Source organism: Miscanthus floridulus, chromosome 13 (assembly GCF_019320115.1).
Source record: "Miscanthus floridulus cultivar M001 chromosome 13, ASM1932011v1, whole genome shotgun sequence".
NCBI lineage: Eukaryota > Viridiplantae > Streptophyta > Magnoliopsida > Poales > Poaceae > Miscanthus > Miscanthus floridulus.
In genome coordinates this window covers 33898831-33913014 of record NC_089592.1, presented here as the reverse complement: position 1 = coordinate 33913014, position 14184 = coordinate 33898831, and the positions used below count along the sequence as shown (strand labels likewise).

The window sequence follows — 14184 nt, the reverse complement described above, 5'->3', positions numbered from 1 at the left end:
CATAAGGATTCACTACTAGTAATGCTTTTCGTAAAAAAGAAACCCAGCAAACCATAAAGCTTATCATATCCTTTGGAGTCGGGAAATTATTCCTACTAGTCGGGTAAGTCTTGCGAGTACATTGTGTACTCAGAGTTTATTTACCCCTGTTGCAGGTGTAGCTTGAGGAGTGGTTGTTGTGTGGAGGATTCTTCTGGTGGGCACAAATGGATCCTTATATTTTATCATTAGATGTTTATTTCAATTCCGCTGTTTAAATTCCGCACTCTGAACTTGGTATTGTAATAATGTATTTCCTAGAACTCTTGTTGTATAAAATGGACTAAGTATTATAAATTCATTCTCATTATTGGATTTTGGATGAAAAAACGTGGATTGTTCGAGTTCTCTCTTGAGGTGTGCTCGATGGAACCGCCTGGTGTAGCTTATTTTTGGGGTGCTTAGTGTCTAGTGGAAGACAAGCGCCTCCAAAGGTGTGTTATTTCGGACGGTTCTGCCATAGGGGGTCTCTTCTTTGTGGATGGTCCTGGCAGGACCAAAAAGACTTATCTGTACAGAGCACTTCTCGCTACTATACACAATCAGAAAAAGATTGCTATGGCAACAGCTACATCTGGTGTCGCAGCCTCAATAATGCCTGGTGGTAGAACCGCCCACTCGCGCTTTAAGATTCTCCTCACCATTGATAATGGGGCCTTCTGCACCTTCATGAAATAGAGTGGTATTGCCAAGCTGCTTCGAGCAACATCTCTCATTATTTGGGATGAGGCTAGCATGACAAAGAGGCAGTCTATCAACGCGCTAGACAATAGTCTCCGTGATGTAATGGACAGACTAGAGCTGCCGTTTGGTGGGAAGACTGTGGTGTTCGGTGGAGATTTTAGATAGGTTCTTCCCATTGTTCGGAGAGGGTCGAGGGCTCAGGTGATCGGTGCCTCGCTGCATATGTCGTACCTTTGGGATTCCATACGACATCTAAAACTGGTGCGCATCATGAGGGCAAAGAGCGACCCATGGTTTGTAGAATACTTGTTGCGCGTCGGTGGAGGATCTAAGGAGGCGACTGTTGATTATGAAATCCTTCTTCCTCATGATATATGCATACCACATACCGGGCAATATAGTGACCTTGATACTCTAATTGATTGCATATTTCTAAACCTCAATGCGAATATGTCAAGCAAAAATTATATCATCTCTCGAGCGATCTTATCTACGTGAAACGACTGGGTTGATATGATTAATATAAAGATGATAGGTCGTTTCCACGGAGATGAGATGGCGTACCATAGCTTTGACTGTGTGGTGGATGATCCACACAACTACTACCCAGAGCAATTCCTTAACACTTTGACATCCAATGGTCTACCTCCACATGTGTTGAAGCTGAAGATTGGTTGTCCGGTCATATTACTTAGGAACATTGACTCTGCGAATGGACTTTGTAATGGTACTAGGCTTATGATATGGGGGATCCAAAAGAATACCATAGACGCAGATATTTTATTGGGACAACACGCTAGAAAGCGGGTTTATCTGCCTCGCATGCCTTATGCCCGTCGGACGACGAGATGTTCCCTTTCCAATTTAAGCGAAAGCAGTTCCCTATTCGACTCAGCTTTGCGATGACCGTTAACAAGGTATAGGGACAATCTATCCCTAACGTCGGGGTATAATTGCCAGAACCAGTATTCTCGCACGGCCAATTATATGTGGCACTATCAAGAGCTATGGCAAGATCGAACATCAGGATCCTAGCTGTGCCGGCTGTTGAGAAGGACATGAACAAGGGGAAAGGGAAAGGGAACAGGAAGAAGAAATCGACAAAGGATATATTCACAAAGAATATCGTATATAAAGAGTTTCTAACTCCATGAAAGAGGTAATGCATCACACGTCGATACGAAATCAATAATAAAAAAGGGGCAGACCCAGTGCTAGAAGCTCCCACATGAGTAAGGTCTAAGGAAGGAAAAAACCGAGGCAAACCTTCTCCCGTAAAATCTGCAGAGTGGCTGCTTCGAATTCATGACCTGGTAACTCAGTGAGACAGCTCTCACCACTACACCAGGCCTATCCTTCATCAATAATACTTTAGTTTAAAAATTAACAAATAACTTATATGCAGGATACTTCTAACTATAGCTTGAGCCATCTGCATGCTTTAGCTGCAAGAAGTCAAACGCCGCATCTTGGACTTTAAAATCTTCTGGATCATCTTTGATTGCTGACTGGCTGCAGCTTGGTGTCCATGCAAAGCACATTCTCTTGGTCAAACCATTGAGTGATTAGATTCTTAATTATACAGTCTATTGTAAAACATGTACTGTGAAACGCAAACTTATTATGATTAAGGTGAATGCTCATGTGTTGGGAGGGAAAAAATACCAGATAACATGTATTGTAAAAGACAAACTTGTAAAAAGAAATTATTGCTCATCTTTATAAAATCCCTCTCCATCTCTACAACTAAAACATATCGTCCACCCAACACTAGCCCCACGTGCGATGTCTACCCTGGCTTCGTGCAATCGCCCCTATAATATATTCCCGTTACAACGTATAGGTATTTACCTAGTTTTGAGGAAATATATCCAACCCAGCTTGTCAGAGGCAAACTATGCGCATCGCATTCACATGTCAGCCTCCAACGACGACCCAGTCCGCATCCCGCCGCCGGCCGGCCGAGCTTTCCAACCGTTCCCCGTGCGCGCAACAACAGCCCAACCGACCGCAACCAACCCAAACCGTCAATTCCAGTCAAGCCCATTGTTTTGTTTCTTTGCACCTGGAATGGAATGCCTCCAAAAAACCATGGGCTGGACTAGAGGCCACTTTGCCTTACTCCTTACGCAGAACAAACAGTCCCAGTCCGTGCGTCCACACACACGGGGCGTGCCGCTGGCGCTGAACTGGACGACTGGGTTACTCGAAGGTGATCGTGTGGCAGAACGCTAATTTTGACCATTTACAGTCCCCTTTTCTTTTTATTAGTTGTCTTGATTGATGACATCGTCATGGCTGCTATCCGATCCAATGACATCCATTTCATCTACATTAGCCCGATTTCATATCTCTTTTCGTTTTCTACTCTATCTGTCAAAATCTTCATCAAGTCAATGAGCGTGCTGCACTACTTCATCTTCGAGGCTGTGGATGTTAAAAAGGCGTCATGATGTTGACATTAATCTCGACAGTGCAAATTAAAGTTTGGTTAATACGTGTCCGGAGGCTCACGACCTTGATGGTGGATCGGTGGTACACGAGGTTCTTCCTAGTGTATAGCCTAGTCGCCTTGATATGGTTCAATAGTAGTGGCGTGAGAGATCACGTGACAAGAATCAAATCAAAGTATTAGTACAAAATTAGAATAACCGAAATTAAGGAAAACAACCGCCCTGCCTGTTTGAACTTATTAGCCTGATTTATCAGACATGATACGATATTCTTCTCTTACGATAAAATAACACCGATCGATTTATCAGTTACAAAAATCATTAGCGGAACAGCTCAATAATAAGAAAGCACACGTAATTCTAGAACTGTTGGACCATCCAACCTACAGTTGCACGATGACATGCGTCTCTTTCTCTTCTTCTCTTCTTCTCTTCTTCCACTAACTTAGCTTCTTGATGCATGATTAGTATATACTGTACCTAGTTGATTTGAGAGATGCGACAGGCTCTGCTTGGCTTACCCCATATTTGACTTGTTCGATTTTTTTTTAGCCGAAACAGAGTTTTTCTCTCACAACAATTCAGCCAGAACAGTATTTTTCAGTCAAAGTTTCAAACCAATGAACAGGGCTTATGAAAGGGCATATGCTGACCCTTGCCCCGGCGACTCGCCGGCCGGGCTCTTCAACCACGTCCATAGACACAGTAATAGCTGGAGGAGGCGCAGGGGAGGGCAGTCCTCTTCAACGCCGACAAAATTAAAGGGGTCTGTCTACCGTAAACTTAGGATCTGGCACCCGAATGTTTGGTGGACTTAAATCACTCGAACATGGTCCAGTGATAAAATCGGGTGTTTAAGTGGTGCTTGGATCACTAGTCGAGGTCGAAGGACTAAAGTTTAGTCCTTAGCCCCTAAACTTTATTTTTGCTGTGGTGTTTTGATCCATGGGCTAAACTTTAGACCTCTGATCTACAATTACTAATTTACCCTCAATGCACAGTCATGCATGCTGGGCTGCTGGGCGCTAGCTGCTGCTCGCGTGCTCACCGGCGCTAGGCGGTGCTGACCTGCTGGGCGGTAGCCATGCACAGGTAAGCATGAATGCATTTCGAAATAGTTCACTTATTACACAACCGAGTCCATACAAGAAATCAAACACACTCTCTATGATCTATTTGAACAAGCCATTAGCTATTCGATCACGAAATGCATTCATGCTTCGATCTTCGTCCCTTGGTTGACGTGTTGGAGGTTGAGAGGTTGATGCTTCAGGAGAAACATAGTTCTCATCACGATCACAACGATCGAAGTTCTTATCCGCAATACGACTCTCTTGAATAAAATTATGAAGTGTCATGCATGCTACAATTATTTCGCTTTGCTTTGACATTGGATAACTTGGCACTTTCAATAAAATCCTCCACTTCATCTTCAAAACTCCAAATGACCTCTCGACGACATTTCTAAGAGATGAATGAGCAAAATTAAAGGTCTCTTTTATACCTTTCGGCATTGGCCCATTTCGAAACTCCGAAAGATGGTACTTTGTTCCCTTGTAAGGTGCAAGATAACCCTAACGATTTGGGTACCCAGAGTCCACTAGGTAAAACTTCCCTACATAGGTGAACATTATTGTTACAAACAAAACCTACAACATGAGCCGACATAGGAGATGGATAAGTAAACATAGACACTATTGTATCTGAAGGTGGATGTGGAAACTTGCCTTTGTACTTGTTGGTGGCATCATTGAACACTCTCATGTCATGTACTGAACCCGGCCAGCCCGCAAGAACAAATGTGAACCTCATGTCGAAGTCACAAACAGCAAGCACATTCTGTGTAGTGAATCCCTTCCGACATAGATGTTGAAGCACCTTATCATTTGGCACCACAACTGGTATATGAGTGCCATCTGATGCTCCTATACAATTGTTGAAGTGTAGAAAGAACCTAGGATTCTGCATCCTACGGTGCATTGCTCTAAATTCAGGGTCCAGTGGCCTAATTATGTCAGCTGCCAGCTTCACAACACACTTCAAAACTTTTTCAAAGTTGCGGTGAACTGTGTCTAGTGACCTCTCCATTTGGTTCTCAGCTTGCCTGACTGACTTAGGTGCACCAACCATCCAAAGAAACATTCCTAAGGCCTCTACCAAACTACATTTTTTGTGGACTTTAGGCCATATGATTCCACCAACAGATCATGAAGACGATCAAATAATGGTCTACTCATTCTGAACAAGTTATAGCATTTCGTACTATTGTCTAGATTTCTAATAACCCAAGCATGACCAGTTTCAATGGTCTTCCTCCTCTTAGCTTTGTTGAAGTAAGTGTCATGGTACATACCAAACATGAGCAGACCATCCATGACCTCCCTTTCATGTTCCTCCTTCTCAAGTATAAGCTTCACAAGTTCATCATCACTTGAGTTAGTCTCCCCACCCACATCCTGAGACACCAGTGAGCACAAACTCATAAGGTAACAGTTCACAAGACAGAAATATTTCAATACCAGATATAGTTCATCACAAATAGGTTCACATTACAAATATAGATAATAGGTTCACATGACAACTAATAGATAATAGGTTCCCATGACAACTAATAGATAATATCATAATAGGTTCGCATGACAAACTCAAATAATAGATAATAGGTTCATAGCCCCATCTCATGACCCAATCTAATCCAAGTTGTGCTGCCTGCAGTATCTCTTCAAGAAGGCCAGCCTTCCTTCTGGTGTAGTCATGTTAACAAAGAACTCTCTGCTGTAGTCATCTTTGCAAATCTGAGAGACAGCATAGTACTCTGGATCTGTTTCTTCCACCCCACACTCTAAAGCCAACTGCTGAAGTTGCCTGACAGAAAAACTCAACTGCGACTTCCTCTGTTGCTTCTCAGTGTAAGCTGCCTTCAAGTACTCATTTCTTTCAGCTGCATTCTTAGAAGAGAAACTAATGTAATCCTTCATCATCCTAACCATTGGGCTTTTGGACTTCTTGCTAGGACTTTCAGCTGTGGTGCTAGTACTGCTTGCTCTCTTGCGGCTATTTGAACTCATAGGACTTTGTTCCATAGGGGCTTCCATGTCTTCAAATCCATTGTCCTCATCCTCATGTTCCATAGGGGCTCTATGATCATCAATATTGCTTTGTCCAGCAACACCCTCAAATATTTGCTCAAGCTCTGGTAGGTACTCAGGAGGCCCCCACCTTAGTTTCTTCAAATCTGGATGCTTCTGCACATGTTAACAAGTCAAGTTAGAAAGTGGTCAATGAATATAAGACCATAAATGAACAATCCAATAGCATAAAGAAGTACCTCTGTTGCATCTTCCCACCATTGATGATCTGCAGTAGGCCAACCATTTTCATCACGACCTAAGCCACTGTTGGTACAGAGATCTTTTATGAACTGGAACATTTGCTTCAGTTGCCTGATTCGGTTACTGATCTGCTTCCTATCATGCTTCAAGTTTGTTGAACAGTGGTACTTTTCTATGATCAGCTTGTACCCTCTTGCTGTCATAGTTCCTTTGTTGTAGTTACCCAAAGCAATTTGTTCAACGAGCAATTTACACAACAGTTTATTATTGTATTCCGACCAATTTGCCTTGTCAGATTTATTCTAGAACATGCATCACAAGAATGGAAGTATTATCAGTTTAACATACACAATCACAATCACATTCTTTTTTTTTGGAGAACTGCATACTCACATTCTAAAATGAAATCATAAGCTCATAGTTCTATCTCCATTTTTTTTAACTGTGCAGTTGAGTTTCTTTGTATGATAAAAGGAAAATGAACTGCATACTCACATTCTAAAATGAACTGCATACTCACATTCTAAAATGAACTGCATACTCACATCATTTTTTTTTCAGAACTGCATACTCACATTCTTAAATGAAATCATAAACTCAAAGTCCTCCCAAACAAAGCATGCATACTCATTTGAAACAAGCAAACTTTACTGATTTGGATGAAACCTAGTTTTTTATGGATATACCTGAGCGCTCTGAAAAATCTCTTCGACACCATTGTCGGCACCATCGTCCTCGTCTTCACTGCGTCGTCCGCCACCGTGAACTGCGGCACGGCTTCCTGATCCGGGAGGCACCAAGGACATGTCACGGCCGCTGGGGGCAACCGGTGGCCTGGGAGCGCGATGGACACGACCGGAGGCCAAAGGCTCCGAGCGCCCTCCATCGCGGCCGGGAATGGCGCCTCCTCCGTCGCTGTTGCGAGCCGCAAGTAACCCCCATGGTTAGATTACCGCTGTGGGGTTGAGAGGGAGGGACATGGTTTCCAATATCGGCCGAAATCTTCTGATATTTTTTATATATCCTTTTTATCCGTAGGTGTCGATAAGAAAATATCTATCTTTTTTGTACACATTTTGTTTAAATTTATTTAAATTCAAATTAAATTTTATTTGAATTTGGTCCGATATTTTCGATATATCATGTTTATCCTCTTTATCTGTGACCCCCAATAAATTTTAATTTCCGAAAATGAAAACCTTGGGGAGGGAAGCCCATGGTGCCGGCGTTGCCTCCATCTTCACCGCCCGAATGCAGGTAGTCCATGCCGCCATATGGGGCCAGCTCTCCGACTGCGAGTTGAGGTCGAGTCCCTCAAGGTCGATCCGGGGACCATGGACGGAGCTTGAGCCCAGATGGAGGCCCGCCGCGTCGGAGAAGATGTCGAAGCCGCCAGCAGGGGAGGAGTACGAGTTCGGCTGGGAGAAAAATCCCTGGTGCCATCACCGCCGAATCCATCCATCTGCGGCGGTGCTGGGCGCTGGGGCGAGCGTGGCAGTCCTCGGCGCTGGGCGGTCGGGCGAGCACAGCGCTGCTCAATGCTGAGCGCTCAGGCTCACGCGGCGCTACTCAGTGCTGAGAGCGCGGCGGTGCGGGGGAGGAGAACGAGTGCGGCGGCGCGGGGAAGGAGTAGGAGTGCGGGTGTGCGGTCGGCCTCGCGCGGCGCTGCGGCGTGGTGCTCGGGCTCGCGCGGTCGAGAGCAGCGGTGGCATTACGATCGAGCCAGGGGATAGGGTTGCGCCGCGCGTGGGGAGCGACAGGGGTACGAGGCGTCCAACGCCTGTTTAGCTCAGTTTATGCTCTCTTTAAAATATTTTCGTCCACTTTTTAGCCATTTGCTTACTTTTAGTCTCTATATTTAGATTTTTATGGCAAAAAAAAGCTAAAAGTGTAGGGCTAAAGTTTTGCCATGGAATCCAAACATGACCTAAATCACTTAATTTTCATAAGCTTCATATTTTATAAACAAAATAAATATACAAAAACAGATTTTACAAGAACATATATACACTAACAAAAAAAAAACAAATTAATCAGATCAAGCCAAATTGAAAGATCACCGCTCGCGTGTTTTTAGGTGCATGCGACATTGACACCCAAAACAAAAGGGCATGTCTACTAGAGCATATTCATTTAGCTAATAAAGCATGGCTAAAAATACTGTTAGCTGATTTATTGTGAGAAAAAAATATTATTTATTGATTGAAAAAGTACGACTTATAAGTTAAGCTAACAGGGCATAGACGCTCGGGTGTTCCAAGAACATCTGGCACCCAAGTGTCAGATCTCCTTAAAACACGCGATTACAGAACAAACAACAATAATCGAGTGTCGGATCCCAGCCAAACACTTGATTTCTATAACCACTCATCTAGATCTAAAGATTGCAAATAAAATATATCAAGTAAATGCAAAAATCAAATAATTAATAAAATAACAAAAAATACCAGATAATTACTATGAAGTGCAAATTAAAAGAAATTCAAAGAAAAAAAAGCAAATAAAACATACAAACAACAAAAAAAATGCAGAAAAATAACCAGATTATTTCTATAAAAGCCAAATTGGAAGATTTCAAAGAAGAACCAAATCAAACGTACAGAAAACAAACAAAGGCTAAAAAATGATCAGATAGCTGTTAAGTCATTATGATCATTCTTATTTATGAATAATCAATTTACACCAATTGAATACTGAATTTATATCTAAATAAAAGTAGTAAAATATGATTCAATAAGATGTAATATGCAACTATTAGAGAAATAAAACTGCATACATACTCCTACGTACTCGTACGAACGTGATAGGGCCTAACGGCTGCTGGGTACGCAGCACAGGGGGCGAGGTGGGTGGAGTGGCCGGTGCCAGCAATCGCATGTTGTACGTGTGTGCTGCCCTGCCTACGGCCTAGCTGAGCCAGCTACTTTGTCTGATGCACAGGAGACATATGGGAGAGGGTCCGCTGGGTCCCTAGAAGAGCTACTTGGTCTTGCTGTTGTAGGTAGACGGCTAGACCAACTAGAAAGAAACAGTAAAAGCTTTGGTTTTGGGATAATTGATGAAATCTAGAACTAACATTTGATCTAAGTATGTAAATGAAATGAGGTAGTCCAATCTAAGAGGTGGAGCTAGATGATGGTTATGATGAAGGTAATGGCCACAAACGATCAAGTGCTTCACATTTAGAAAAAAAAAAAGAAAAATAAAAACCAAGGAGATCATGACAAAGTTATAAGATAAGTTTTTATTTTAGCACTTAAGACAACATAGAGGCTGTAAGTGCATTTAGGATCGTTAGCCGTATTATAAAGAGAAGAAATCTTTGGCTAAGCGGTTATCGAGTGCCACTAGGTGACATGATTTTTGCATATGCATTTAGGACCTAGTGTGCTAACATTGACTCTTGCAAAATGCTCTAAAAAATGTTAACACACGAGCACACAAGTTCTACACGTTGTGGTTGCCAACTTGGAAGTAAGGGTGAAGCGGTTACGAAGTTAGAATTTGAAAAAAGGAGAAGAGGGACAGTGACCGGACACAAGGGACCTGCGCGTCCGGTACTGAACCCTAGCTGTCAGTGTGCTTCGCAGCACTGACCGGACGATGGGCATGCATTCGGTCAGTGGTTCTAGAGGAGGCGCCGCTTAGCTCCGCAATCGGACCCTGGCTGTGGCGTGCTACTAGATGCGCAGGGGGTGCGTCAGTTCGATGCTGACGTATGCTAGCGTCACCCTCCTGCGTGAGCCATGTGTAGACCTGACTCGGTGGCGCATCCGGTCAGCTAGGACCTGACGCGTCCAGTCATGAAAAATGAGCTCTAGACCCTTTCTGATGTTGACCAGACCCTGGAGTGGTCTGCATCGGGTTAGCGGCTAACACGCGCAGAGGTGCGTAACGGTCAAATTTGAACTGTGTGATGGGGCGCTCGCTGGTTGGCGCGGAGGAGCGACCAGACTCAGTGATCGGACGCTGGGGCTGCGTCCGGTCATAGTGTCCGGTGCCCCTTCGACAGCCCAATGGCTTTTTAAGTCTTGGGGCTCTCTCTCTTGGCACTTTGACATACTTGACATCCTTGTGAGCCTAAGCAAACACCTTCCACTCATCTCCTTCCTTGATTCATCATCATAGTAAGATAGGGGGTGATTCCAAGTGCATTTGCTTAAGTGATTGCATCTAGTGACACTTGGGGTCGTTGTGGTTGTGGATTTCTTGTTACTCTTGGTGGTTGCCACCACCTAGATGGCTTGGAGCAGCGGAGGAGCTTCGGCACGTGTTGGTGATTGTTTGAGGCCGGCTCCGGTGATTGTGAGGGGTCTTGTACCTTCTTCGGCGGAGAGCCAAAAGATAACTCTAGTGGATTGTTCGTGTCCTTGAGTTACCTCACTTATGGGTAGGTTCTTGCAGCGCCATTTGTGGGCTAGGTGTATGAAACCTATTAACCGCCAAACCACCAAGTGTTGGTTGACACAACGGGGACTAGCGTGCCAGCAAGCATGTGAACATCGGGAGAAAATTGGTGTATCACTTGTCTCTTGGATTTCTTCTAGTGATTGATTGGTATTCATCTTATGATTGATTAATTCCTCGACACGGCGGTATAATCACCCTACTCACTCCCTTACATTTCTTGCAATCTAGTTACCAAGCTCTTTAGTGTAATTAGTCTTTGAGAGCTTGTTAGGTTGGTTAGTGTGGCTCTTTCATTAGTCTTTGATAGCACACTAGCTTAGTGAGTAGTGACACCGTTCATGCTCTAGTTTTGGATGAGTAGATGCTAAAAATTTGCATACCAACATGTGCATAAAAACCATGTGGGACACCTTCAACATGTGCATAAAACCATTAAGAAACACAGTTCCTAAAAATTTGTATATTACAGTATCCTCTCCCCATTCAGATTCTTTACACATCCAATGTCCAGTTTTGGACGAGTAGATGCTGACAACTAACACCTTAGGCGACCTTACCCATAGTTCTACCACATGGAAGTGTGAGGAGATTATAGGATCGAACCCTGAGAGAGGTGAACCATAACAAAGGTTGATATGCGGCAGTACCACTGATTTGCTACTCACTGGATTGCAGACAACATAGCAAAGCCCAACGCACTAGTAGAGGAAGAGGCCTCTGCAGCAATCTGAGATGACTAAATCCTAAATGGGGATTGACAAGAAGTAAAAGGAGGGGTATTCACTGGCAAAGCTGGCAAATCGGCGTTTGCCTTTTCAGTTGCCATACATGAATCCAGCGACAAACTGGGGCAGCTCCTTACAGTGCTTGGATTTGGAGATGAGGCGGTACTAGGAGCGACACACACACTTGCAGCTGCACAAGGTGCGGGCAGTGAGGCGGCGGAGGATAAGGGCCAAGACATCGTCTATGAGGATGTCTACTTCGTTCCTCTTGTTGGTGGCCTCCTGCTCCATCTTGACTAAGATGTGGTGGAGCGGGGCTGGCGATGGAAGCGGCAATGCTGTCACCTAAATTAGAATAGGAGCACCTACGGGGATGTGCTCGTGAGCTCCTGAATGATCAGATGGAAACTTGATTCATACTTAGATGAGATAAGAGGGGAATAAAAAGCTAAGAAACATGGATAAGGGAAGTGCAAGAAAGCATTACCCTTGCCCTTGGATCTTGTGGCAGTGAGCTCAAGCGGCCATGGTGGTGATGAGTACCAGCTTGGTCACCGATGGATCTATGCGGGGTGTGCCGGTGAGGCATACCGATGCTGAGCACTAGCTTGTCGGCGGTGAGTGGCAGCTTGCACACCGATGAGTTGGTGAGAAATAGCAGCACTTGAGGAGAAAATAGATAGGGTGGTGGCTAGGTGGGTAGCTGTCTTTGTAAGCTAACTACAAACATGCCAAAAATTCTAAAAATGTGTGAGAGTCTCGCGCTGGCTTGCAAATTTTGAGGATATCGGCGGTGAAGGCTACCGACGGTGGTGATTGGGTCCTTAAAGAAGATGGTACGTAGCACCTAACGACAGGCGTGTCATACAGAAATTGAATGTTGGAAAGGAGATGTTAGCATCTAACGGCGAATAGCGGCGGTGATACAATTTTTTCAACGATGCTTATATCTGATGATGACATAATTGTACAATGTTGATACTAATTCAGCTAGGCCTTAGTAGCTTGCTGAACACATAGTGTACTTTTTACAATAACAATGGACGCTAACATGACAAAGTTCGTCAGCTGATGTTGCAAAATAAAGGTACTGATCTCTTCAATAATAATGGATGCAATTACAAAGCTGTACCATACGAACGGTTTGTACATACAAAGTAACACCCCACCAGCATCACAGTGAGGTAACAGTGTTCAAAATCAACAAAAGACATTCTTTTTCAATTAACTCTGTTACATTTTTCATTCATTAGGTGTACAAAATAACAAGGATCTATCAGCAACTGTAGTTATGATGACAAAAACCTTGGCCCTGTTTGTCAGCACTACTTTTTAGCAAATGAACAGTGTTTTTCTCTCAGAACAAATCAGCATAAGCCAAATTTTAGTGATGACCATAGGTTTATCCCTGTAGTGAGTGATGGACATCCCATGAAGCGTAGAAGCTGGATGAAGGCGTAACTAACCTTCACCGTGCCTCTGAATCTTTGCCACAAGCAAGGATAATGCTTGGAAGAAGCCTAGGGAAGAACCACCTCGCGGAGCTCCCTCTAACATCCGAGAGGATGAGGAGCCTCACGAGGAGCCTTGCTTGCGCCATCTTCATCAACATCGAGGAGGAACGCATGCCACGACATAGAGAGATCCTAGGTTGAGATCTATGGGCTCAAAAGGTTTCCAGGCAATAGCAAGGCCCCGTCCTCCTCCCTCTAGGATTTCCTATAGATATTCTGACCTAGAAGTCTCCCGCACGCCGACCATCAAAGAGCCAAGCTGTCATGTCATCGGCGACCCAAGCCACTGAAGATGGTATTGTTCTTCCCCATCTCTTCGTGGAACTTCCTCTAACACCCAAGATGAATGGCCACCAGCAGGCTGTTGAAGGTCACTAACACCTGTTTTGACCATCAACATTTCACCCAAAAGCAAGATAAAGTTAGGAAAATCATCATCGCATGTGTAGGATTTGCTTTATAATTCACCTAGTTCCACTTGTACATGGAAATATATATGTATGCAGGAATTTTGGCCAAAATGGTGCCAAATACACACATAGGAGGCAAGTGGACGTGGCAGGGGCACAAGGGGCCCACATGCCACTCCGATCGATGCCACATAGGCTCCGCCTGGTGCCCCACTTGCCCCTTCCACATCACCGATCCATGGGAGCAACTCCCCAAGCCCTCTCAAGCATTGATCCAACGTCGGTTTAAACCGATGGTCATGATGGAGTGGTCTTGGATCCATGCGTCCACTATCATGGACTTAGAGTCCTCTAATCAACCTTGGAACTGCCTTACCTACCAAATTTTGACATGTGCAGACTTTACAACCGCCTTTGGGAGCTAACCATGCGCTCAAGTTACCTCCACCGCCTTACTTGATGTCTATAAGTACCCCCTGCAGCAACCAACCTTGGAGAGCTATAAATAGTGGTGTGAGACGCTATTTGTAATCATCACCATCTCATTCCATCACTCCAAGTGAGAGTAGTAGCTAGGCAAAGCCCTATAGCTCTACTACTTAGAAGTAGAAGATAGG

General features: G+C 44.2%; 1 protein-coding gene across 1 annotated transcript; it reads right to left on the bottom strand.

The window, feature by feature from the left end:
- Nucleotides 1-5643: 5643 nt before the first annotated feature.
- Nucleotides 5644-8271, bottom strand: LOC136500433 (uncharacterized). Its single transcript, XM_066495775.1, has 4 exons — nucleotides 7708-8271; nucleotides 7195-7423; nucleotides 6505-6810; nucleotides 5644-6421 (listed from the first exon to the last, which is right to left on the bottom strand). The coding sequence occupies exons 2-4, from the start codon at nucleotides 7312-7314 to the stop codon at nucleotides 5867-5869; spliced, it is 981 nt and encodes a 326-aa protein (XP_066351872.1). The 5' UTR covers nucleotides 7315-7423; nucleotides 7708-8271; the 3' UTR covers nucleotides 5644-5866.
- Nucleotides 8272-14184: the final 5913 nt, after the last annotated feature.

Bases quoted from the DNA above. Each gene is read 5' to 3' on its own strand.
- LOC136500433 (XM_066495775.1), bottom strand. From the start codon at position 7,314: ATGTCCTTGGTGCCTCCCGGATCAGGAAGCCGTGCCGCAGTTCACGGT. The intron at 6,811-7,194 runs GTATATCCATAA...TGCATGTTCTAG, and splicing joins AGATTTTTCAGAGCGCTCAG to AATAAATCTGACAAGGCAAA. The intron at 6,422-6,504 runs GTACTTCTTTAT...TAACATGTGCAG, and splicing joins GGTGGGAAGATGCAACAGAG to AAGCATCCAGATTTGAAGAA.